Here is a 27,974-nt window from a genome sequence, read left to right as displayed (position 1 = left end):
AAATTGGGCACGATTGTGGCAGTGCCATGCCTGCTGCCACTGGTATTATATCAGCGGGGGTGGAGGTGCTGGACAGCCCATTGACCTCTAGGCCAATTGAAGCCCTTAATTGGCTAATTAATGGCCATTTAAGTGCCTCCTCCCACTGCCGCTGGTATTTTACCAGTGACGAAAGGCACTCAGTCCACGTGGTGAAGCTGCCAGGTTTCTTGTTGCTGCCATAGGGGAGGGAAGGGAGATGCCTCCTGTTCAAACAACCTGTTCAATAAAGGCACCCCCTCACCCCACCAATGGTCTGCCAGCTGATCCCGGCAAAACTCCGGACTTAACCTTGATGTCCGTCTCCATGGCTCCTCTTTGTTGGGGACTCACTGCAAAGGGCAGCATTGAGCCCAAAAGACCTTGAAGGTCTCAAGCTAAATCTCTGGCCTGTGATAGGTTGCTAATCTCAGCTAAATTGATGGTAAAATTAGTTCTGAGTGAAGAAGGGAGTGGGAAAAGGCTATTTGGACCCTCAAGCCTGCTCCACCATTCAATAACATCATGGCTGATCTGATTGTGGCCTACCCCAATAATCTTTGATTCCCTTGTTAATCAAGAATCTATCTAGCCCTGCCTTAAAAATATTCAAAGACTTTGCTTCCACTGCCTGTTAAGGAAGAGAATTCCAAAGACTCAACCCCTCCTCATCTCTGTGACCCTAGTTCTAGATTCTCCCACAAGAGGAAACATCCTCTCCACATTCACCATGTTGGGACCCCTCAGGACTTTAAAAGCTTCAGTTAAGTCACCTCTTACTCTTCTAAATTCCAGTAGATACAAGCCTAACCTGTCCAGCTTTTCCTCATAAGACAACCTGCCCATTCCTGGTATTAGTCTAGTAAACCTTCTCTGAACTGCTTCTAACGCATTAATGTCTTCCTTTAAATAAGGAGACCAGTACTGTACACAGTACTCAAAATGTGGTCGCGCCAGTGCCCTGTATAACTGAAGCATAACATCCCTACTTTTGTAATCAATTCCCCTCACAATAAATTATAACATTCTATTAGCTTTCCTAATTACCTGCTGTACCTGCATATTATCTTTTGTGATTCATGCGCTAGGACACCCAGATCCCTCTGAATCTCAGAGCTCTGTAATCTCTCACTATTTAGATAATAAGCTTCCTTTTTATTCTTCCTGCCAAAATGAATGATTTCACATTTACCCACATTATACTCCATTTGCCAGATTTTTGCCCACTCACTTAACTATGTCACTTTGTAGCCTCCTTACATCCTCTTCACAATTTACTTTACTACCTATCTTTGTGTCGTCAGCAAATTTAGCCACCATTCCTTCTGTCCCTTCATTCAAGTCATTTATATAAATTGAAAAAGTTGAGGTCCCAGCACTGACCCCTGTGGCACACCACACATCACATCCTGCCAACCAGAACAAGACCCATTTATTCCACCTCTCTGCTTCCTGTTAGCTAACCAATCTTCTATCCATGCCGCTATGTTACCCCCTACACTGTGAGCTTTAATTTTCTGCAATAACCTTTGATGTGGCACTTTATCAAATGCCTTCTGACAATCTAAGTATAGTATATCCACTGGTTCCCCTTTATCCACAGCACATGTGATTCCCTTCAAAGAACTCCAATAACTTGGTTAAACATGATTTCCCTTTTACAAAACCATGAAGACTCTGCCCGATTGCCTTGATTTTTTTCTAAGTGCCCTGTTATAACATTTTTAATAATAGCTTCTAACATTTCCCCATGACAAATGTAAGGCTAACTGGCCTATAGTTTCCTGTTTTCTGTCTCCCTCCCTTTTTGAATGAAGGAGTTACATTTGCTATTTTCCAATCTAATGGAACTTTCCGCTATCCTAGGGAATTTTGGAAAATTAAAACCAGTGCATCAACTATCTCACTAGCCACTTCTTTCAAGACCTTAGGGTGAAGTCCACCTGGATCTGGGGATTTGTCAGCCCGCAGCCCCAACAATTTGCTCAATACCACTTCCCTGGTGACTGTAATTTTCCCGAGCTCCTCCCTCCCTTCCATTTCCTGATTTACAGCTTTTTCCGGGATGTTACTTGTGTCCTCTATAGTGAAGACCGAAGCAAAATACCTGTTCAATTCATCCACCATCTCCCTCCTTTCCATTACCAATTCCCCGACGCACTCTATAGACGAACACTCACTTCGTTAACTCTTTTCTTATTTAAATATCTATAGAAATTCTTATTATCCGGTTTTATGTTACGAGCTAGCTTTCTCTCATATTCTAATTTTTCTCTCCTTATTAATGTTTTTGTCATTCTTTGCTGTTCTTTATATTCTTTCCAATCTTCTGACCTGCCACCCATCTTTGCGTAATTATATGCTTTTTCTTTAAGTTTGATACCGTCTTTAACTTTTTTAGTTAACCACAGATGGTGGGCCCTCCCCTAGGAATTTTTCTTTCTCATTGGAATGTATATATTCTGAAATATCCCTTTAAAGACACAAGTCAGGAGTGTGATGGAATACTCCCCACTTGCCTGGATGAGTGCAGCTCCCATAACACTCAAGAAGCTTGACACCATCCAAGACAAAGCATCCCTCTTGATTGGCACCACATCCAAAAACATTCACTCCCTTCACCACTGACGCACAGTAGCAGCAGTGTGTACCATCTACAAGATGCACTGCAGGAATTCACCAAGGCTCCTTAGACAGCACCTTCCAAACCCACGACCACTACCACCTAGAAGGACAAGGGCAGCAGATAGATGGGAACACCACCACCTGGGAATCCCCTTCCAAGTCATTCACCATCCTGACTTGGAAATATATTGCCGTTCTTTCAATGTTGCTGGGTCAAAATCCTGGAACTCCCTTCTTAACAGCACTGTGGGTGTACCTATACCACATGGACTGCAGCGGTTGAGGAAGGCAGCTCACCACCATCTTCTCAAGGGCAACTAGGGATGGGCAATAAATGCTGGCCCAGCCAGCGAAGCCCACATCCCGTGGATGAATAAAAAAAAAAATTCTGCCATTGTATCTCTATTAACCTATCCCTTAATTTCATTTGCCAGTTCACTTTAGCTAGCTCTGCTTTCATGCCCTCATAATTGCCCTTATTTAAAAAACTAGTCTTGGACACACTCATTTCTCCCTCAAAATGAATGTAAAATTCAATCATATTATGATTTCTGCTACCTAGGGGTGTCTTCACTAGGAGATTATCAATTAAACCTATCCCGTTGCTCAATACCAGATCTAGTATAGTCTGCTCTCTGTTTGACTCCAGAATGTGCTGTTCTAAGAAACTATCCTGAAAACTTTCTATCAACTCCCCAACTTTGCCCATCTGATTTTTCTAGTCTGTATGTAGATTAAAATCCCCCATGATTATTGCTGTATCTTTCTGGCAATCTCCCTTTATCTCTTCTTATATACGCCATCCTACTGTGTAGTTACAATTAGGAGGCTTGTACAACACTCCCACAAGTGACTTCTTGCCTTTACCATTCCTCATCCCAACCCAAACCGCTTCTACATCGTGATTTCCTGAACTTAGGTCACCCCTCTCTAATGTGCTAATACCATCTTTAATTAACAGAGCCACACCTCCACGTTTTCCTAACTTCCTGTCCTTCCTAAACGTCATGCACCATTCAATATTCAGGTCCCAATGTATGCTATCCTGTAGCCATGTCTCAGCCGAGTGAACCTTCTCTGAACTGCTTCTACCTCATGTCGGCCAGTTGATTGGCAGGCAGCACTCGAAGGCAGACTCCCTCCCAAATGGGAGTGGAAGTCTCGCCCTGTGTCAATTAACAGGTCGACAGCCGTAAAATTGGCTTGGGGCAACACAGCCAAGTGAAGGCAGGGTTGCCCTTAGTTTTTAAGCCAGGGAGCTTCCACACAAAATTCTTCCCCTTGAGTCTAATAGATTCCTTAAAACTGGACACAGAATGTGGCTGTTTCCAAATCCAAGCTCTAACAGGAGTGAATTTCCTAATTTTAGCATGGATATATCATTGGTCATAAAACCTAATGAACACTTACAAGTTACTTGGAAACAGTAAAAAAAGAAAACATTGAAAACTCTACATAAGTCAATATTCAAAGGAAACCCTCCTAGTCTACATAACCTCAGCAGTATTGGATCGTAGAATTTACAGCTCAGAAGGAGGCCATTTTACTTGTTGCACATGTGGCGATGTTAATTCTTCAGCTGGAGCTGCTTACTCCACCTCCTTTCCCTGCAATTTCCTCACGTCATTTTTGATTTGTCCTTTTGAAATATTTATCCATTTCCCTTGAAACTATGTTATGGTCTCTGACTCAAGAGACTCTTATGATAAAGCATTCCATGTTACAATAACCCCCTGTGTGATAACATTTACTTTAATGTTCCCTAGTTCTTCTAATAATTGCCTTAAATCTATCTCATAGGAACATAGGAATAGGAGTAGTCCATTCAGCCCATTCAGCCTGCTCCGCCAATAAATTAGATCATAGCTGATCATCTACCTCAACCCCACTTTTCCATGCTATCCTCCTTCCAATTTGGCAATCATTGAAATTAATCTTTCACTATTTATCCTCTTGGAATCCTTAATAATTTTGAAAAGTTCCATTTGACCCCTCTTAAACTTTGTTCTGGTGGTAAAACCCCTGATTTTTCAACCTTTTGTTCATAACTTTAACCTCTTATTGCTGGTATTATTCTAGTGCATTGTTGTTATATCTTTTACATGACCTTTCTTATCTTGGGTTCCTCAACTGCACATAACACTGCAATTATGGCTTGCACAAGTTTAATATTTGTTATTTTCTACCTATTATCCACTTTTAAAGATCCGTACATCTGGACAGCTACATTTCTTTGTTCCACCGCTCTGTTAAGAGTCTTGTTTCTGGTATGTTCCTCTCAGTCTTCTTTTCCCAGACTATTTCTCTGCATCGAATGACATCTGTCACCTATTTCCCACTCTGCTAACTTATCCATGTCCTCCTGCAACTTCTTGTATTCTTCCTCAGAGTATGTTTGGCCTCATCTTGTATTTAATGTAAATCCTCTTGTGCTTTTGTTCAAATAATTTAGCTTTATATAAATGGAAAACAGAAGAGATCCCAGCACAGACACTTGGGGCACACGACTTCCTACAAGTTGCCAATCTAGGAATATCCATTTATCATTAGGCTTTATGTTGTGTCCTCTAGTCATCCCTCTATCCGTATACTATTTTCCTTTTAATGTAATGTACTTCAATTTTCATGCCTTTTTTGAGAAACCTTATCAAATATCTTCTGAAAATGCATTTATGCAATGTTAATTTGTTGTTTACCATAACTCTAATTGAATTAAACAGGCAATGGAAAAAGGTGGAGTGCAGATTCACGAGGATATTAATTGGATTAGGGGTCACAGTTATGAAGAGAGATTTGCCTATTTTACTGAAACTGAGATTAAGTGTAGCCTGCCAAATATCTTCAAGATTATAAGGGATTTTATAAAATAAATAATGATGGGTTAGTTTCACGGATCAGCAAGATATTAACCAAATATCTTAACCAAATAAGGCTATGACAAAAAGAATTAAAGGCATTCTAAAAATCTTTATATAGTAGGTGATTAGAGTTGTTAAAGCAGAGTCCATAAATTATTTTAAAGCTTAGCTCAGTTGGTAACATCCTTGCTCCTCAAGTCTGAAGGTTGTGTGTTTAAGATCCACTATGAAATTGAGCACATAATCTAGGCTGACACTTTTTAGTGTATTACTAAGGAAGCGCTGCATTGTTGGAAGTTCTTTCTTTCAGAGATAATTTCAACTGAGGCCCCATCTGCCTAGTCAGATGAGTGAAAGCGATTCCATGATGCTATTCGAAGATGAGTCAGAGTTTTCCTGGTACCCTGGCCAAGATTTACTGCTGAAACATTGTCATTATGGTCCACTGCTGCTAAAATAGAGATCAGTAGGGCTCTGTAGGTGAAGCCTGTCAATGGCAATATTTTTATAATTACTATCGAAGAAAAAGAATGAGATATTTTAGCTGTCCTCTGATCACTCCTCCTTCATAGTGCTATATGACCACCTCACCTGTTTAGTCTGTTTTCCAAGGTAACTAATAATTTCTTCACAGCACAAATTAATACTAATTGAGTTACTGGAGTTGGTTGCAAATTTATACCATAAAACAGTTTAGTGAGAACTGGAGATTAGAACCAACACTCGAGGCTACCAGCAGCACCTCCAAAGGTAACATTGACCGTTCCTATGCATCCTACACTGGAAGCTTCCTCCCCTGAATTCACACCCTATCACCATGGTTCTCATTTAATTGGAAAATGTAACATGCGTTATCAAGTAACTGCTAACATGCTTGTAATTAGGACAATTGTGTGAATGACCATTGCTTCAATCTGTCAAACCAAAAGACTCTCTGAAACTGAGCAATCAATTACATGACATTTGATATTGCAATATTGTGTCCCAGTTGTGCTATCACAGCAACTGAATTGTAACTTTAAAAAAAGCGTAACTGGAATGTAAGCAGGGAGAGAAACACCCATATGTCAGTTTTCACTGCTTTCCACTGCCAGTTTAGGAATATAAATAGCGAGAGCTGTTGAGAAGTTGTATTTGAAGCAGATGATTACTATGAAGTAACTAATGAGCTTAATTGTTAAAGGTGGAGAGGATGATCTAGTTTATCGAAAGCAATTATGAAAGCCAAAAAAGGGAGTTCACAAGACAAAAAGGTAAAGGATGAAATGTTAAATCAGAAATAGCCAGGATTCATCAGTTCTTCTGCTAAAACAAACATGTTTATATCTTTGCTTGTTTTCTTACTTCCAAATTACACACAACAGTGTAGTGATTTCACAAATCAGAAATTGCATTAGATACTCATGAAGGCTGCCAAGAAGTAGTAAGAGGAGTAAAAGTAGAAATTGCAGAATTGCAAATTCTGGATCGCTGAAATAAGAGCAAAAAATATGTATAGTACACAGCATATTCTTCAGTCTGAAAAAAAACAAGTTTTGTGTGTAGACCTTTCATCAGGTCTGACTGATAAGAAAACTATCAGGAAATTTAGAATATAAGTTTATTTATTTCTTAAGTATTTATGTCATAAAGATGCATTTAGTTATTTAAAAATTGACTTTAAGTACTCAAATTTTGTAGATCACAAGACAGGTTTGGATGAAGGAAGCCCCTCAATGCCAAATTCCAGAATGCCATTCTGTCATTTTTCTATTAGGATATGTGACTACGAGAGCAGATCAGAGGCTGCAAATTCTGTGGCAACTCATCTCCTGACTCCTCAAAGCCTGTCTAACTACAAGGCACAAATCAAGAGTGATGGAATACTTTCCACTTGCCTGGAGGAGTATAGCCCCAACAACACTCAAGAAGCTCGATACCTTTCAGGACAAAGCAATCCGCTTGGTCAGCATCCATTCACCACCTTAAACATTCACTCCCTCCACCACTGATGCACAGTGATTGCAGTGTCTACCTTCTACATATGCACTGCAGCACTTGCCAAGGCTCCTTCGTCAGCACTTTCCAAACCATTGACCTCTACCATCTTGGAGGACAGGGGCAGCAGATGCAAGGGAACACCAGCACCTGTAAGTTCCTTTCCAGGTTCTACACAACCCTGACTTGGAACAATATCAGCATTCCTTCACTGTCACTGAGTCAAATTGTGGGTGTGGGCATCCAGGTTACTGTCAGCCACCTGCTGAACTTCTGCCCTGAGAGATTAATTTCTGGTTGCATCACAACCATTCACACTGCATCAAATGAAACCGTTGAATCGATTATTAACCTCAACATCGAACTTTAACTGCTTCCCTGGCCTTACGAATAATAAAACTGGGTCAAAAATGTGGAACTCCCCAACAGCACTGTGAGCATACCTACCTCGGATGGACTGCAGCGGTTCAAGAAGGCAGCTCACCACCATCTTCTCAAGGGCAGTTAGAGATGGGCAACAAATGCTGGCTTTGCCAGTAATGCTCATATCCCATGAACAAATGGGGAAAAAACACCTAGCTATTTCACAAAATAGGGTGAGGAAGACCATTCAGCCCACCTTATAAATCCATTCACAGAGATGACCCATTGTGGCATCAAATCATTTCTCAAATGATTCCAGGATTTTTGTCCCCTCTGGTCTATCCAGAAGTCTGTTTTGTGTATTGGTCATTCTGTGCATGAAGAGAATTTCCTGATATCAACCTAAATTTGTCCTTTACTGGCTTGGACCTGTGTCCCATTGTCCTACTGTCACATTTTAGTTTAAAGTAAGGGTAGGTTTATGGCTGTTCAATGCACTACTCCAAGGTTTGAATGTCTCCCCTATGTTTTCATGAGTAAAATTGGACACAGTATTCAAGATGTGATTGGACTGGAGGCTAGCTGAGTTTGATATAGATTCTTCTGACTTGCACTGCATATTTTGTTATATGTACTCTAATGTTTTGCTTTGAATTCCATCATCTTATGGGCTGTGTTGCTTGTAATGGTTGAACCCATTGAGCACTAAGTCTGATAAGACTCCTAGGTCTCCTTCAATTTCATCCACAGTTCTTTCAGTTTCATTCATGGAACCTAAGTGGGAAATTTTAACATCATGGAGTATGTGGGTTTAAGTGCAGGAAGGAGGGATGTAAGTCACAAAATGTCAGCACACCTGGAATGTGGCTCCAACTTCTGCATTTAACTTGGGCACATTTAGCTAGATGTACATACGCCCTCAGGGGAGGCAGGTTGGTGATTAAAAAATAAGTCATTGAATTCCAACGTCATTTAGATTTAACAATGCATGTATGGATTTCCCAAGTTTCCTGAAAGGATATGCTTGCATAGGAGGCAGTACAGCAAAGGTTCACTAAGTTCTTTCCTGGGATGAGGGAGTTGTCTTATGATGAGAGGCTGAGTAAATTGGGACTATATTCTCTGAAGTTTAGAAGAATGAGAAGCGATCTCAATGAAACCTACAAAATTCTGAAGGGGCTTGATAGGATAGGCTTCCTTGGATCAGGTGACCATTAGTAGCTGTGGAGATACTGCAGGTGATCAGCAGAGAGGAGAGCAACATAGAGATCTAACACATAGGAGGCGCTACCCACAGAGTGTATGGCGAAGAGTCAGCTTCCTTGACCTCTCAGAAGACCAGTGCTTCTGGAGTCTGAGGTTGTCATGTCTGGTGATGGCAGGCATCTGCAGCCTCCTAGAGGAAGAACTGTTCTAGTCTGAAAAACAACTGTTTACCACTATTCTTTGTTTCCTGTCACTAAGCCAATTTTGTATCCATGTTGCTACAGTCTCTTTTATTCCATGTGCTCTAACTTTGCTCACAAGTCTGTTGTGTGGCACTTTATCAGTTGCCTTTTGGAAGTCCATGTACCCCACATCAACAGCATTACCTAGCTCATCGAAAAACTCAAAATCAAGTTAGTTAAACATGATTTGCCCTTAACAAATCAATGCTGGCTTTCCTTATTTTAGAGTGAGATGCACTCAGGGGACTCTTGCACTACCTGCCTATTTCTTCTCAATTGCCCAACTGGCACCCATTCCCTCTCTCTCTGAATACTCTTAAGCTGTTGGGTAACGACACCTATCAATATGCTATCCACAAATCTCCCAACCTCATGGATGTGCTGCAGTGACGCCAGCTGCTGCTCAAGCTCCAAAATGCTAAGCTTGACCTGTTACAGTTGACAAAACTTCCTACATATATAGTTTCCAGGACACAGGAAATGTCCTGGAGTTCCCACGTAGAACATGATATGCATCCCAGGTATCAGAGCTGCCCTGCCATTCCTCTATCTAATAGATAAGAAAACTTTTTTAAAAAACTCACCAGCTCCTCACTTTTATTCTTTGGTCACTTAAATATAGGGAGGTTATCTGAAATGTTTTAATTATCCATTATATAAAAGAAAGTGAAAATTTTAATTTCCCAGTGCTTAGAGAAACTTCTTAACATTGGAGAAAGGGAAACAAAGGTAAAATACTCACTGGCCAATCAACTCACAGCTTTTCTGTGATGTCACAGTTTCTTCTCTCTTCTCACTTCCACAATCTTGACCTGCTTTACAGCGATCTATACCTGCTTCACACTCCTCCCGGTCTGTTTCACAGTGATGCTGACCTGTTTCACACTTTTCCTGGTCTGCTTTACAGTAATCCCGACATGCTTAATACTTCTCCTGGTCTACTTCACGGCGATCCTAACTGCTGCACACTGCTCCCCACCTGCTTCACAGTGATCCTGACCTGTTGCATGCTGCTCCCAGCCTGTTTTGTAGTGATCCTGACCTACTTCACACTGTTCTTGGCCTACGTTAGAACTTCTTATGGGGCTCTCGCCCGACATTGGACCACCCCCATTCCAGATGCAGTTCTGAATTATTATTGGGGCACATGTGCCACCTGTCTTTCCTTCCTATGTGCAGTATATGTGACCACATTCAGTTTCATCTGTTATTGTTCTGCACAGATAAATGTCCAAATCATTTTGCAATACCTGAGTTGCCTCTCCTGATTCCACTGCCCTTTTTATTTTGATTTTGTGCAAAGTTAATCAGCTTGCATTGAGTTTATGAATCCAAATCATCAATGTACATTAGAAGCAGTGATGATCCATTACTGCTACCTGGGAATTCCATTTGGTACTTCTTCCCACCCAAACGTAGGAACATCAGGAACAAGAATAGGCCATACAATCTCTTGAGGTCTCATTTAAATATGACAAATCTGTACTTAACTTCATTTTTCTCCTTTTGCTCATAACTGATGGTATCCTTGCCTAACAAATTTCTATTGGCCTCAGCCTTGAAAGCTCAAACCATCCTAGCAGGAGGAAGTTCCAGAATCCTGCTACCCATTGTGTGCAAATATGCTTGCTGATTTTGCCTCTGAATGACCGAGCTCTAATTTTAAGGTTATGTCTCCTTGTTCTTGATTCCCACGTCAGTGGAAATAGTTTCTCCAGATCTACCCTATTCCCTGTGATTCATTCTGCAATGCTTTTGCAACATGTTTTGAATTGCAGCAAAATAATTTTCTTGATGTCATGGCATGTTGCAAGAAACTAGTGTGCACAGTATATATTATTTGCATTGTTGCTAGAAAAATACACAGAAGAATTTGATTTCACTGATCCACTCGCTGCTTTAGTTGGAGACTATTTGGTTAAAGTCATTTTGTACAACCTTGATAAAAAACAAGTTAACGTTTTAATGAAATTCCTTTGGAAATTTGATGAGATATTAAACAGTTTATTTTACCACATTTGTTACAAATGTCCAGCTTGAATTTCAATCTGTATATTTGCATGCACTTAATTTGTATTAGGTACTAAGCGTGGACAAATTTACATAATTTTGAAAAAAAGTTGGTGGAGGAGGGATATACAGTTAGAACAGCTAATATGTATTGTAATATTTTATGGTAAAACATCTTTAAACATGGATTCACTCATTTTGTCATAAAGAGAACATTTTTGATGATTTTCTGCTTATCTTCATTTTCAACCATGATACTCAAAAGTCTAGGGCATACATAGTTTGCAAAGAGCTCTTTCATGGTGCTGCAGCAACTACAGCGGTCCTTGCTGCCCAGTATCTTAGCTTCACAGACACTGGTAACGTCTCCTCTGTATCCGACAAGACATAGGCCGGGATCTTCTGGCTCCGTTGCGGTGGGACACGCCGCGGGAGATTCAGTGGCCCAGCCAAAAGACTATTGACTTCTGGCGGGAGCAGACGATCATGGCAGTGGGCGGGGCCGGAAAATCCCACCCATAATCTATTGGTTGTGTAAGAAACTCCATTACAAAACTACTACTTTGATTATGGTTTTAACCTTTTGGATTGTAGATGTATTATATAATCCAGTTCAAAAATTTAGTATCAAGCAATAAATTTTTTTAAGAACCTTCTTCTTTCTCTATTTAAGTTAGTGAACTATTGAGTCTTGTACACTGCAGGATGCCGATCATGTGGTAGTATCACTATCTCCTCTACAGCCATATTCAAAGGAAAATGTTTATTTGAATACAGCTTTGAAAAGAACTCAAAATTCCATAATAGTTTACCAATAGGGTCTGGAAAGAATAGAACTAATTGGTTGAAAAGAAAAATCATTATGAGTTTCTCATAAACTGGAATCGTATAATTCTGCTGTGCTTTTGGTGCACAGTTGACAACTTTGACATGAGTGACAATAATTAGTGACATGTGAAGTGTTTTGAGGATGTGCCTGAGGCATCCCTTCACCTTCTGAGCATCTGCTGCTGACTTCACAACTCACCTGGCACATATGCTGACTATTCCGTTGTTGCAGCCTTTGACTTACAGACCCATGGGAAAAATATGTATTGCTTAATCACAGAAAATATATTCATTGAGCATAGTGTTCATGCAGCTTTCCTGTTAACCTGAGAATATTTCAGGAGTTAAGTAAATCCTGAGCTCATACATCTAATTATTCAGTTGCTCTAATCATCAACCTACTTCACAGCAACAAAATTCACAATTAATTGCCTTAGGTTCAAGTACAATTCATTCAGTCTCCACACCTAAAGCCAACAGAATGTGTATTTGCATATAAACTAGGCCTGATGAGGCAAAATTTGATGGATTAACAAGAATTGCCAATAACTTCTCTTCAGTTTCAGATCTGCTTCGTGAGTTCAGTGGATTAGATAAGGCCATTTATGGACACAAAGCTGGATATTTTTTATCTCTTGGGGATCATCACTGCTGTTTCCCCAGAGGTCTTGCATGAATTTTTTTCAGGCTGGCGTAGCAAGTTTGGTGATGTGCAGGCTAAGAAATTTGCAAAAATTACCATTGGGTTAGGATTCTAATATGATTCCACCTGATATCTGGCTTCCCCAGGGGATGGTTGGGAATGCAGTGGGAAGTCCCCGTAACCGAGAAGGGAAGCCAAATGAAGAACTCAAGGTAATTAAGAACAAATTTGTGTAAGGATTCCCTCTTTCCCAACAGTACAAGAGTTCAACACTCTTCCTGTAACCTAGCAGGTTAGAGAAGGCAAATGCACAGCAACAAGAACTTCCTCAGTCAAACTGACGAGCTGTGAAGGTTTTGATTAGTCACACTGCAAAGCGATTCCACAACCAATTGGATCAGATCAAAGCTCTGTGGTCCTGCCACATCCAGGCTTGAGTGGCAGTGGACAATTAAACAACTCACTGGAGAAGGAGGGTCCACAAATATCCCCATCCTGAATGATGAGGGAGGCTAGTACATCAGTGAAAAAGATAAGGCTGAACCATTCGCAACAATCTTCAGCCAGAAGTTCTGAGTGAATGATCCATCTTGGCCTCCTCCAGAATTCCCCAGCATCACAGATGCCAGTCTTTAGCCGATTCAATTAACTCCACATGATATCAAGAAATGGCTGAAGGCACTGGATACTGCAAAGGCCTTGGGCCCTGACAATATTCTGGCAATAGTACTGAAAACTTGTGTTCCAGAACTTTCTGCGCCTCTGGCCAAGCTGTTCCAGTTCAGCTGCAACACTGGCATCTACCCGGCAATGTGCAAAATTGCCCAGGTATGTCCTATACACAAAAAGCAGGACAACTCCAACCTGGCCAATTTCCGCCCCATCAGTCTACTCTCAATCATCAGTAAAGTAATGGAAGGGGTCATCAACAGTGCTATCGAGCAGCATTTGCTTAGAAATAATCTGCTCACTGACACTGAGTTTGGATTCTACCAGGGTCACTCAGTTCTTGACCTCATTACAGCCTTGGTTCGAACATGGAGTAAAGGGCTGAACTCCAGAGGTGAGGTGAAAGTGACTGCCCTTGACATCAAGGCAGCATTTGACCGAGAGTGGCATCAAGGAGCCCTAGCAAAATTGGAGTCAAAGTGGGGGGAAAACTCTCTGCTAGTTGGAGTCATACCTAGCACAAAGGAAGGTGGTTGTTGTTGTTGGAAGTCAATCATCTCATTTCCAAGACATCACTGCAGGAGTTCCTCAGGGTAGTGTCCTAGGCCCAACCATCTTCAGCTGCTTCATCAATGACCTTCCTTTCATCATAAGGTCAGAAGTAGGGATGTTTGCTGATGATTGCACAATGTTCAGCATTATTTGCGACTCCTCAGATACTGAAGTAGTCCATGTCCAAATGTAGCAAGACTTGGACGATATCCAGGCTTGGGGTAACAAGTGACATTCGCGCCATAAAACTGCCAGCCAATGACTATCTCTGACACGAGAGAACCAAACCATCGCCCCTTGACATTCAATGGCATTACCATTGCTGAATCCCGCACTATCAACACCCTGGGTTTTACCATTGACCAGAAACTGAGCTGGATTAGCCATATAAAAACTGTGGCTACAAGAGCAGAGGCTAAGAATCCAGCGGCGACTAACTCACCACCTGACTCCCCAAAGCCTGTCCAAAATCTACAAGGCACAAGTCAGGAATGTGATGGAATACTCTCCACTTGCCTGGATGAGTGCAGCTCCAACAACAGTCAAGAAGCTTGACGCCATCCAGGACAAAGCAGCCCACTTGATTGGCACCACATCCATAAACATTCACTCCCTCTGCCACCAATGAACAGTGGCAGCAGTGTATACCATCTACAGGATACACTGCAGGAACTCACCAATGCTCCTTGGACAGCACCTTCCAAACCATGACTACTAACATCTAGAAGGACAAGGGCAGCAGATACATGGGAACACCACCACCTGGAAGTTCCCCTCCAAGTCATTCACCATCCTGACTTGGAAATATATCGCCGTTCCTTCACTGTCGCTGGGTCAAAATCCTGGAACTCCGTCCATAACGGCACTGTGGGTGTACCTACACCACATGGACTGCAGTGGTTCAAGAAGGCAGCTCACCACCACCTCCTCTGAAACCCTTCCACTGACAGAATGGCCATGTCACCCACCCGCTCTCCCTAAATGGACGCCAGTCCCGGTGGTGGGCTCTAGTTGGTTGCGTCCCGAAAGTGCAACTGAAAGGCCCTAGTTGTTCCAGTCACTAGTTCCATGACATTGTATTATTGGTACCCTCTTTTTTCAGTGAGAATTCAGAAGAATTCCATGTTCTTTCGATGGAATGCATCTGCCCTTAATGTATATGGATTCCATGATCAACTCTTTTCTCTCACGCTATTAAGCATGGTATCTCAGGGCCAACTCATTATTTCAGTTAACGTCATTGCCACTGGCAGTTTAAAGAGTCACTTTACAAAAACGAAAATGTTGTACTTGATAACTGCTTTAGTGTGACTTGTATTTGAGAGTTGACTTCTTTACCTTTGGTGTTTTTCTGTGCAAGAATAAAGGAAAATCTACTTGCAGGTGGGAAACATGCCCATGAATCCAAACACAAATACACAGAAAGGTGCAATTTTGTTTGTTGTCCATAAAAGTTTTACAGCTTTTGCAGAGCCATTAAAAATTAATGCCAGGGTTGGAGTTTTCCATTCCATTGAATGGTGGTGTGCTAATCCCTTAAAAGAATTTGTAGAACTGTGTACAAACCAGCTTTATTGCTAGTTTAATCAACTACTCCAGTTTTATGTTGAAAAATAAATTGATGTGGTTTGTTTCTTTTAATTAGGCTTCTGGAACTAGGCTTCAATAGATTTATCAGAGTTGGAAGCATTCGGAAGATTGCCAAACCCATTTTGCCATACAGGTAAGCATAACTTCGATTACCTATTTTTGACCGTAATGAAGCTGTATTACAGTAGAATCCTTATACTGTGGCTCTGGAATAGATTACAGGACCACAGGTTAATATCAGTTCTGAGCACCAGTACCATTCAGCTACTGGTAGTAATCTGAATAAGTGTAGCAATAAATAATGTGTGTCCTAATGAGTGCAAGACGAAAATCTTCGACAGTATGGGCAGGATTTTACCGTCAGCGAGCGGGCCTTGCCCCTGCTCGCCGACAAGTAAAATGACGCAGAATGATGTGGGCGGAACTTCTGACGTCACACCGCCCCATTTAAATTTTAAGGAAGGTGGGGGCGCAGCAAAATCAGCAGACAATGTCACATGAGGGGACATGTAAGGGAATTTTTTTTTTCTATTTTTAATATTGCCGAAAGTAGAGGCGATCTCCCTGAGGCAGCACTTAGCCTCAGGGAGATGAGTGCCCTCTTTCGTGCGCATTCGCGAAAGAGCGCACTCTCAATTTTCGGGATTCCCCCCCCCACCGCCTGCACAGGGAAGCGCTCCCTGTGGACGTCACGCTGGGCGGGCCTTAATTGGTTCACCCATGTAAAATGGTGCCGCGCCTCCGATTGGGGGCGCCGATTGGAAGCGCGCCCGCACGCGCCAGCCCATCGACTCCCCCCGACGGGAGGAAAATTCTGCCCTATGTCTTTTTATTTTTAGCAGTACTTGAGTTCTGCACTGTCAGTAATTGAATGCATAACATGTTGATGTAGATCATTTTGAGTTTGAGAAGGCAGTTAAGACACTCAATTTGTATCTTATGCATAAGAACATAAGAGCATAAGAAATAGGAGCAGGTGTAGGCCATTCAGCCCCTCAAACCTGCCCCGCCATTCAATAAGATCATGGCTGATTTACCCCAGGCCTCAACTCCTCTTTCGTGCCAGCTCCTCATAGCCTTCAACTCCCTGATGTTTCAAAAATCTTATCTACCTCCTGTTTAAATACTTACAGTGATCTCGCCTCCACAACTCTCTGAGGTAGAGGATTCCAGACATTCACTACCCTCAGAGATGAAATTCCTTCGCATCTCAGTTTTAAATGAGTGTCCCTTTATTCTGTAACTATGTCCCCTAGTTTGAGATTCTCCCACTAGTGGAAACAACTTTACAACATCTACCCTGTCAAGCCCTCTCAGAATCTTGCACGTTTCAATAAGATCACCACTCTGCCTAAATTCTTAGGAATAAAGGCCTAACCTGTTTAGCTGTTCATGATGAGTCAACCCCTTCATCCCAGGAACCAGCCTAGTGAATCTCTTTTGATCTGCCTCCAATGCCGGTATATCCTTTCAAATATGGTGACCGAAACTGTACACAGTACTCTAGGTGCGGCCTCACCAACAGCTTGTCCAGTTGTAACAAGACTTCCCAATTTTTATACTCCAACTCCTTAGCAATATAGGTCAAAATTCCATTAGCCTTCTTAATTATTAGCTGCACCTGCATGCTAACTTTGTGTGTTTCATGCACAAGAGTGCCCAGATCCCTCTGTGCTGCACTTTTTTGGAGTCTCTCTCCATTTAAATAATTGTCTGCCTTTTGATTCTTTCTACCAAGTGCATAACCTCACACTTCCTGACATTAACCTCCATCTGCCAAGTTTTTGCCCCCTCACTCAACCTATCTATATCCCCTTGCAGATTCCTTATGACCTAACCCCAACATGCCCTCCCACCTATTTTTGTGTCGTCAGCAAATTTGGATACATTACACTCTGCCGCCTCCTCCAATTCATTAACGTAGATAGTAAATAATTGAGGCCCTAGAATTGACCCTTGTGGCACTTCACTAGTTAGGTCTTTCCAACCAGAAAAAGACCCATTAATCCTGACTCTCTGTCTTCTGTGTGTTAACCAATCCTCAATCTATGCTAATACATTACCCCCAATACTATGAGCTTTTATCTTGTGCAATAACCTTTTATGTTGCATCTTATCGAATGCCTTCTGGAAATCCAAATACACTACATCTACCAGTTCCCCCTTATCGACTCTGCTTGTTATATCCTCAAAGAACCCTAGCAAATTATTCAAACACGATTTGCCTTTCACAAAGCCATGTTGACTCTGTCTGATTACATTAAGCTTTTCTAAATGTCATGCTATTTCTTCCTTAATGGACTCTAACATTTTCCCAATGACAGATGTTAGGCTGACAAAACTATAGTTTCCTGCTTTTTGTCTCCCTCCCTTCTTGAACAGGCGCATCACGTTAGTGGTTTTCCAACATTCTGGGACCCTCCTGGAATCCAGTGAGATCTGGAAAATTTCGACCAATGCCTCCACTATCTCTGCAGCCACTTCCTTTAAAACCCTTGCATGCAGGTCATCAGGTCCTGGTGACTTGACTGCCTTTAGTCCCATTAGTTTGTCAAATACTTTGTCCTTTATAATAGAGACTGTTACAAGATCTTTCCTCCCATTAGCTCCTTGCTTATCTGATATCTTTGGGATGTCTATAGTGTCCTCCACCATGAAGAGTGATGCTAAATATTGGTTTAAATTATCTGCCATTTCCGTGTTCCCCATTATCAATTCTCTAGTCACATCCTTCAATGGTCCCACGGTCACTTTAGCCACTCTCTTTCTTTTTATATACCCATAGAAGCTCTTGCTGTTTGTTTTTATATTTCTTAAAAATTTACTTTCATAATCAATTTTCTCCCTCTTTATTAGCTTTTCAGTCACCCGCTGCTGGTTCCTAAAAAATTCCTAATCCTCTGGCCTACCACTAGTTTTCGCCGCTTTGTATGCCGTAGTTTTTGATTGGATACTGTCCTTGACCACCTTTGTTAACCACCGATGATTCATCCCTCTCATTGAGTACTTCTTTTTGAGCGGGATAAATTTTTGCTGAGCATTATGAAATATCTGCTTAAACCTCTGCCACTGCTCATCCACTGATCTTCTCCTTAGTCTATTTTCCCAGCCCGCTTTAGACAACTCTTTCTTCATACCTCTATGATTGTCCTTATTTAAGTTGAGGACACTGGTTTGAGACCTGAGTTGCTCGCCCTCAAACTGAATTTGAAATTTTACCATGTTGTGATCGCTACCCAGTAAAGGATCCTTAACTACAATATTTCTCATTAATTCTACCTCATTACACATTACTTGATGTAAATTAGCCTGTTCTGGGTAGGTTCTGCAACATATTGCTCTAAGAAACAATCCCTGATGCACTCCACAAATTCATCTTCCATGTTACCCCTGCCAATCTGGTTTGTCCAGTCAATATGCAGATAAAAGTCACCCATGACAATTGTAGCGCTATTCTTACACGCCTCCATTATTTCCCAATTTATACTTTGTCCTACAGTGAGGCAATTCTTCGGGGGCCTAAAGACGACTCCCACCCATGACTTCTTCCCCTTTTCTATTCCTTATTTCCACCCAAACTGATTCCACAGCACGATCAATTGCACCTATATCACTACTCACCACCGCACTGATACCTTCCTTAATTAATAAAGCTACTCCACCTCCTTTTCCTTTTTGCCTATTTTTCCAGAATTCGAACACTCTTGAATATTGAGTTCCCAGTCTTGGTCACCCTGCAACCACGTCTCTGTAATAGCTATCAAGTCTATTAATTTATTTCTATTTGTGCCGTCAACTCATCTATCATGTTACAAATTCCGCGTGCAATCAGCTAAAGAGCCTTAAGCTTTGAATTTTTTACCATTATTACTCATTCTGGTTCTGCTTTCTGCTGCACTCTTCTGCTTATATTTTCTGCCCTTCCTGTCACATTTTATTGTTCACTTCTTCACTACCCTGCACCTCTGCTCTCTCGTTTCTTTCTGATTTTTTAAACTTCCCTTTAATTGAACCCACCCCTCCACTAATTAGTTTACAGTCCTATCTACAACCTTAGTTATACAATTTGCCAGGTCACTGATCCCAGTATGGTTCAAATGAAGCACGTCCCAACGGAACAGCTCTCCTTCCCCAGTACTGGTGCCAGTGCCCCATGAATCGGAACCCATTTCTCCCACACCAAGCTTTGAGCCAAGCATTTACCTCCCTAATCTTATTTACCCTACGCCAATTTGCTCATGGCTCAGGTAGTAATCCGGAGATTATTACCTTTATGGTTCTGCTTTTTAATTTAGCTCAGCCCCTGCTGTTCGCAGTCCCTAAGCAGAACTGCTTTCCTAGTCCTACTTATGCCTATATATATTGGTACCTATGTAAACCATAACAACTGGATCCCTCTCCCCCCACTCCAAGTTCCTCTCCAGCCCAGAAGAGATGTCCTTAACCTTGGCACCAGGACTCTCTGTCTTTGCAGCAGAGGAGAGTATCTATTCCGCTAACTATGCTATCCCCTATTGCTGCTACATTTCGATTTTCTCCCCCCACTTGGATGGTGCTCTCTACCACGGTGCTGTGGTCAGTTCACTCATCCTCCTGCAGCTTTTGCCCTCGTCCACACCAGGAGCAAGAACCTCGCACCTGTTGGACTGAGGCTCCTCCAAAGTTAAATTCTGGATCCCCATACCTGTCTTACTCGCAGTCACACCCTCCTGTCCCTGGTCACGGTCCAGGTAATTGATCTAAGTAATTAATCTAAGGGGTGTGACTGTCTCCTGAAACACAGTGTCCGGGTAACTCTCCCCCTCCCTGATGTGTCGCAGTGTCCGCAGCTCGGATTCCAGCTCATCAACTCTGAGCCGAAGTTCCTTGAGCAGCCAACACTTGCTGCAGCTGTGGTCACCGTGGATCACATCGATGTCCACCAGTTCCCACATACTACAGCTGCAACACATTGCCTGCCCAGCCACCTCTATGCTATTTAATTAATTAATTTGGACATTAAATATTTTAAAAGTCAATTTCTTAAATGTGCTCTTCAGCTGTAATAATGTCTCCTGATTTAAACCACTTGGCTAATCAAAAGAGACACGGAAGAGATACCCACCAATCACTTACCTGTTTTCCTTTGATGTCAGACTTCGGCTCTGACAGGTAGAAACAGGTTGAAGGGGCTCTCTGCCACCGGTTTTTATCTCCCGCCACCGCTGCCCTTCCCACGTACGTCCGCTCTTGTTATGCGCTCTCTCTCTCCGAACTCCATGCTGCTTTATGGGCTCTCTCTCTTTGAACTCTCGCTGCTTTTTGGGCTCTCCCTCTCCAAACACCCGCTGGACAATGGGCTCTCTCTCTCTGAACTCCTGCTGCTTTATGGGCTCTCTCTCTCTGCAAGGTTCCACTGTTTTACTCAGTTTATGTAACCTCAACTACTGTTTTTCCCATCTATCTTTTTACCCCAATTGTGACATCCTTCATCATTTTGCAGATAGAAAATTGTGTAGAAGAAACGGGTGTTTTGACAGGCACAAGATCAAGTTCTCCAGTGTCATTGTCAATATTTATCCCTCAACCAACATCACTAAAACAGATTATCTGGTCATTTGGTTCTTTTGCTGTTTCTAGCTTTACACAAGTTGGCAGGCGAGCTTCTTAATATTACAATAGTGACTACAGTTTAAAACAACCTCACTCGTTTGCTATAAAATACTTTGGGACATACGTAGGTCAGGAAAGCAGCCAAATAAATGCAAGTTCTTTCTAATTAATTTGGTCACAAGCAAAATTTGATTACTGCTGGCATTTATTGACTATATTTCAGGATTTGTCAACCTCGCAACCCCATTAGTTATCTTTTGGATAACAAATTGAAATGGTTAATTTATAATCCAGTTTTCAAAATCCTTGTTTTCATTTAAAGCTCTGTTGACCCAATCTCTCAAACTAAGTCTGGAACATTCTGGCAAGTTCTCTTTTTAAAAACTAATTTTGTTAACTTTCTTATTCTTCTTGAGTTCTCTGCCTGAAGGTAGGTCCGACCCACAGCACCATAACCTCCACTATGGATAGGAGAAGGAGGCAGATCCCAAATCCCCCCCAGCCAGAATGGGGATCAAATCCTGTGCTATTGGCACCAATCTGATCCATGCTGGCTGTCTAGCCAACTGAGCAATTGCCCCCACCATCTTCCCTCCTTTAAAAAAGTTTCCTGTAAATCTGCTTTTTTGACTGTGCCATTGATCATTTAACCAACTATTTTCTCATCACTGTGAAGTGCTTTGGAACGTTCAAGTATGATATCAATGCTAGTTATGATTCTGATCTTTGCCATCGCCAAGTGGCCATTCCTCATGTCTGAGCCTAGACACTGAGGCCCTGAGGCAAGGAGGGTACAGGGGAGGGAAGAAACAGCAGGCGCATGTGGAAATCCTGCTGCATTAAATGGCAGGATGTCATTATAAGTTTATTCTTTTGATTGCTGCTTGACAGCCAGCCAAAGGGAAAAAGGTGAACAGCAAGAGGGCATGGTCCTTATCAGTATCGATGATACTGGTAGAAAGACAGATGAGGTCCTGCAGGAAGATTTTAGGGAGCTAGGAAGGAGGCTAGCAAGCAAGACCTCAAAGGTAGTAAAGGCAGTTGCAATCTCTGGATTACTCCTGGTGCCACTTGCTGATGATGCTGATGGATTCTTCTGTCACTTCAATGGATGAATGTTCAGCAAGTGAAAAAAACTGTTTACAGTCTAGGTTGATGTCATCTCATGTGTGACATTAGACCAAGTCTCAATTTGCATAACCGATTTTAAATGCTGTATATGAAGTCAGTGTTGGACGGATGGATGGTGCAAGGCTTTGCACCATGCTCGCTTATTCAGAAGGCGCATGACTGTGTTCTCAAATACTGAAATTGCTTGATGTGTGAGAATGGATCTTATATTTTAAAAATATTCTTGGGAAATATTGTGCTATTCTCTGAAGAAGGGTGTGTGTGTGTGTATGATTTGATTTGATTAAGCTGGGGAAAAGTGACTAGACACAGGTTGTCAGGGAGGTTAAGACATGAAAGGATAGAGGCGTTCAGTGTGCATTTGTAATGAGATAGTGGTTTGAGGTACAAGTAAATATGTTGGATTTAACATTTGCATTTTAAGATAAATTGAGAGTTCATTTGAATATCAAAGGGAAGTCAGAGATGACAAGAAACATTTTTGCGTCATACAGGAGTTCTATGGGTAAATAGAAGAAGGTATATTACATTTTATTGACCTGAAAGCAGAGACAAGATTAAAACATGAAAGATTTTATATTTGGAAGGATTTGAGTTTCAAAGAGGTGTGAGAACGATGGAACCTGAAATGAAGGGGGGGGGGAAAGATATTTTAGAGGTGCTGTTGGTTGTAGGCTGTTGGCTATGTGATGAAGATCTCCTGGAAACAGCTCTAGGCTGGGAGAAGATGCAGTTTGAATCAGCCATCCAGTCAAGCCAGAAAAGTCTTGGGCTTCAAAAAGCAGCCTTGTTCTGAAGTCTTGGATTTCCACAGCAGAGTGGAAGAGAGTTTAAGAAGTCATGTGGTATGCCTTATTAAAGCTACAGAAGTTTGCCTTGAGTAATATTACTAGATTTTTATAATTAAACATCTATAAGGGAGTGTTGCCTGGAAGGTATTTACTTGTAGTTCTGACCAAGTAGCGAGTCTTTTGGGGGAATGTTTTGTAAGACTAATTTTAACTGTAATCTTGTGTGCTTAAGTTTTCTTTTCTTCTTGTTAATAAAACTTCAACTTTTAATTTTTAAAATCCCCAAAGTGTCACTGGACTTCTTACTGCTGAGATCAATACGTTTTCTTCTTGTTTTCAGAACAGAATACAAAAAAAAAGGGTATGGCCTGTAAGCTAAGTTTCCCTCTGGGATTTGGTTTGCTCAGCAGTTAATATCTCTCTGGACAGATGCTAAGTCATTTGGTTGTTTTTCCCATGTATTGGGATCCAGCTTTCAAGCTCTGAGGTGAACTTTCAGATTGACTTTTATATATCAGTTTGGGACGTCTTGTGGTCCGGGTCCCCGTGCTCGGCTGGCTGTATAGTACTGCCTTTGGCATGCGGGAATCCTCCATGTGAACCACATGACCGACCCAGCGAAACTGAGCTCTGATGAGCATACTCTTGGTGCCAGGTGTACAGCACTTTGCAAGAACCTCTGTGTTGGAGATTTTGTCCTGCCATCTGATATTGCAAATAGATCTCAGACAGCAAAGATGGAATGCTTCTAGTTGTTTTATGTGATGCTAGTAGGCTGCCCAAGTCTGGCACCCGTAAAGAATTGGTGTTAAAAATCACTGCCTGGTAGACTTTGATCTTTGTTCTGAGAGAAACTCCATGCTCTTTCCAAAGTCTGTGAGTGAGCCTGGCAAACACTATCAGGCAATGGTTGCTACTTGCTTGTGAATATTAAAATAGGAGGATAGAGCAGATAAATGTGTGACTGGAGAAATGATGCAGGAGGGAGGGCTTTAGATTCCTGGGACTGGTTCTGGGGATGGAGCAACCTATACAGGCCAGGCAGATAGCACCTCAACGGATCTGGAACCAATTTCCTACTAGGGTAATTTGCTAGAGTTATTGGACTGAGTTTAAACTAACTTGGTAGGGTTATGGGAGCCAGGATGATGTAGCATTAGGTGAATAAACAAGGTCCACAAAGGATTGGAGTGAGAGGTAGCATTTAGAGCAGGGGTGGGGAATCTTTTTCTTATCAAGGGCCATTCACACATGGACAAAATCAGTTGCGGCCTCACACACGCACACACAAATCAACATTGTGGGGGGAGCTTTAGTACATAAAACTGCATTGCTAACTTGTAATCTGCTGATTTGAGCTCTTCCCACAGAACAACAACCATAGTCAAAGATAATGGGCAGAATTTTCTGCCTGTCGGGCGGGCGGGCCCGACCCAATCTCCAGTGGGCAGGGAGCTGATCCCCGCCAGCGAAGCGGGCCGCACCGCCATTTTACGTGGGCGAGCCAATTAAGGCCCGCCCAGCGTGACGTCCGGCGGGAAGCGCTATGTGCTTCCTGTGCGAGCGGGGGATTTTCCCCAAAAGTGAGAGTGCGCTCTTTCGTGCATGCGCATGAAAGAATGCACATCTCCCTGAGGCTAAGTGCAGCCTCAGGGAGATCGCTTCCACTTTGAAAAATATTAAAAATAGAAAAGAAAAATTCCATAACATGTCCCCTCATGGGACAATATCACATGAGATGGGAAATGTTCATAATTTACAGAATAACTTTATTAAAATTTTTAAAACCCTGCATGAAACCTCATCCCGCCGCTGGATGAGGTTTCATGTTTTCTCTATTTGCCGCTGGGGCTCCTGGCCTGCCCGCCAACCTTAAGGTTGGATGGGCAGGTCCTTTAATTGTTTAAATAATCCTGTCAATGGCCTCAATTGGTCATTGACAGGTTGGTGGGCCCGTAGCTGATTTTGCTGCGCCCCCGCCTTCCTGAAAATTTAAATGGGGCGGATGACGTCGGGGGTTCCGCCCGACATCATCCCGCGTCATTTTACGTGTCGACGAGCGGGCCCCGCCCCCTGCTCACTGATGGAAAAATTCTGCCCAATGTTTCTCAGCATTCCTGGTGTCATTCTTTTGTTTAAATTAGATGGCAAATTTCCCAACCCAGAAGTCTAACACTGACCTAAAGTTCACCCAGGTCTAAATTGTTTTCACACACCATTGTGGTCAGTTACAGATACAAATGAAAAGCCATGCTGTCATGATGTGTTTGTACACATCTCACTAAAAATAATGTCTAAGACAACAAAAAAAAGTCATTTCGGCCATAGAAAGATCTAGTCCTGTATTCAGACTCTACACAAAAAATCTGAGCTAACATTAATTTTTTAGAAATCTTGCTGCGGACCAGATGAAATTGAGCAACAGGCCGGATCCAGCCCATGAGCTGTAGTTTCCCTACCCTGCATTAGAGAATGAAACAGTAAGGTTTTATGTGGGATCAGACTAAGAGGCAGTACAGTAAGATCTAATTCAGGTTTACAATGTATGTATGTAAATGTAGAGTGAGGTAAATAGGGTTGGTGAGCTGCAGGCACAAATAGCCACATGAGAATATGATGATGTGATGATAATGGAGACCCAAAAGGGCAGAACCAGGTTCTGAATATCTCTGGATACAGGGTATTCAAGAAAAATAGGGAAAGAAAGAAGGGAGGAGAGATTACAGTATTGATTAAGGAGAGTATTACAGTGCTGGAGAGAGAGGGTGTCCTGGAGGGATCAAGGTCAGAACCTATTTAGTTTGAGTTGAGAAACAATTGAGGTGCCACTACATTCCTGGGTGTGTTGTGTAGGCCATTAACTATTGGGAAAAATCTAGAGAAGCAAATTTGCAGGGAAATTATAAGGATGCAAGAACTATATGGTACTGATAATGTAGCACTTTAATTACCCTAATACAAACTGGTATACAGGACAGAGGGGGAAAGGAGCTTCTGAAGTGTGTTCAGGAGCATTTTCTTAATCAGCATGTTTCCAGCCCAAAGAGGAAGGAGACATTGCTAGACCTGGTTCTGGGAAATGAGTTGGGTCAAGTGGGTCAGGTGGGGAACACTTAGGGGGAACAGTGGTCAGAGTGTCATAAAATCCATATTATCTCTGGAAAAAGACAAGGAGCAATCTAGAATAAAAATATGTAATTGGAGGAGGGCCAATTTGAGTGGAATGAGAACGGACCTGTCCCAGGTAAGTTGGAATGAAAGATTGACAAGCAAAGCTGTGACAGAATAATGGATTATGTTTAAGGAGGAGATGAATCGAATATAGCCAAGGTGCATTTCTACAAGGAAAGCTAGGACAACCAAAGCCAGAGCTTCCTGGATGATGAAAGAGATAGAGAGTAAGACAAAGCAGAAGAAAGGGCACATGATAGATGTCAGGTTGATAATAGAAGTGACAATCAGGTTGACTGTAGAAAGTTCAGAGGGGCAGTGAAAAAGGAAATAAGAGAGATGGATCCAGAAATTTACCGTGGACATATGAATAGTAAAAAGGCAAAAAGAGATCTATGTATGGAAGCAGAGAGCATGGCTGACATTCTAAATATGTACATTGCATCTGTCTTTACTAAGGAAAAGATGCTGCCAAAGTCATGGTGAAGGGATACATCCAAGGGTGCTGAGGGAAGTAAGGGTGGAAATTGTAGAGGAACTGGTCATAATCTTGCAAACCTACTTAGACACTGGGGTGGTGCCAGAGGACTGGAGAATTTTAAATGTTACACCCTTGTTCAAAAAAGGGTGTAAGGATAAACTCAGCAACTACAGGCCAGTCAGTTTAACCTTTTTTGCTGGAAAGCCTTTAGAAACAATAAACTGGGATAAAATTAAAAATCACTTGGACAGGGATAGAATAATTAAGGAAATCCCGTCTGGATTTGTTAAAGACAAATCATGTTTAACTAACTTGCTTGAGTGTTTTTGATGAGGTAACAGAGATGGTCGATTAAGGTAACCCGGTTGATGTAGTGTATCTGGACTTTCAAAAGGCATTTGACAATGTGCCACATGATAGACTTGTCAGCAAAGTTGAGACCCATGGAATAAAAGGGAGAGTGGCAGCATGGCTACAAAGTTGGCTGAGTAAGAAGAAACAGAGTGATGGTGAATGGTTGTTTTTTAGACTGTAGGAAGGTCCACAATGATGTTCCCAGGGGTTACTACTAGCACCACTGCTTTTCTTGATATAATGACCTAGACTTGTGTGTGCAGGGCACAATTTCATAATTTGCAAATGAGGATATAGATGGGATGCAAGAATGTATGAGCACCTGGCAGATGAATTTAATGCAGAGAAATGTGAAATGATACATTTTGGTAGGAAGAACATGGGGAGGTAATATAAACTAAAGGGTACAATTCTAAAGGAGTGCAACAACAGAAGGGCCTGGGGGTATATGTGCACAATTCGGTGAAGTTGGCAGGACAGTTTGAGAAAGTGGTTAAAAAGACATTAGGAACCCTGGGCTTTATAAAGCAAGGCATTGAATACAAGAGCAAAGATGTTATGATGAACCTGTATAAAACACTGATTCGACCTCAACTGGAGTGTTGTGCCCAATTCTAGGCACTACACATTAGGAAGGATGGTAAGGTTTTATACAAGATGCAGAAAACATATATATGAATTCTTCCAGGGATGATGGATTTCAATTATGAGGCTAGAGTGGAGAAGCTATTGTTGTTCTCCTTAGAGAAGAGTAGGTTAGGAGGAGATTTAATAGAGGTGTTTAAAAGTCTATTGGGAACTATACAGGGTAGATAGAAAGAAGCTGTTCCTTTTGGCGGAGGGTTGAAGAACAAGAGGACACTGATTTAAGGT

General features: G+C 41.9%; 1 protein-coding gene across 1 annotated transcript in view; it reads left to right on the top strand.

The window, feature by feature from the left end:
• LOC144681175 (5'-3' DNA helicase ZGRF1-like) overlaps nt 1-27,974 on the top strand; it is a 128,406-nt gene that overhangs the window by 42,202 nt on the left and 58,230 nt on the right. Inside the window, exon 19 of the mRNA XM_078542883.1 lies at nt 15,637-15,714. Coding sequence (XP_078399009.1) covers nt 15,637-15,714 — 78 coding nt within the window. The remainder of the gene's footprint in view (nt 1-15,636; nt 15,715-27,974) is intronic.

Source organism: Cetorhinus maximus, chromosome 1 (assembly GCF_964194155.1).
Source record: "Cetorhinus maximus chromosome 1, sCetMax3.hap1.1, whole genome shotgun sequence".
NCBI lineage: Eukaryota > Metazoa > Chordata > Chondrichthyes > Lamniformes > Cetorhinidae > Cetorhinus > Cetorhinus maximus.
Note: the sequence above shows the minus strand (reverse complement) of the source record. Positions and strands in the feature narration are given on the sequence as shown.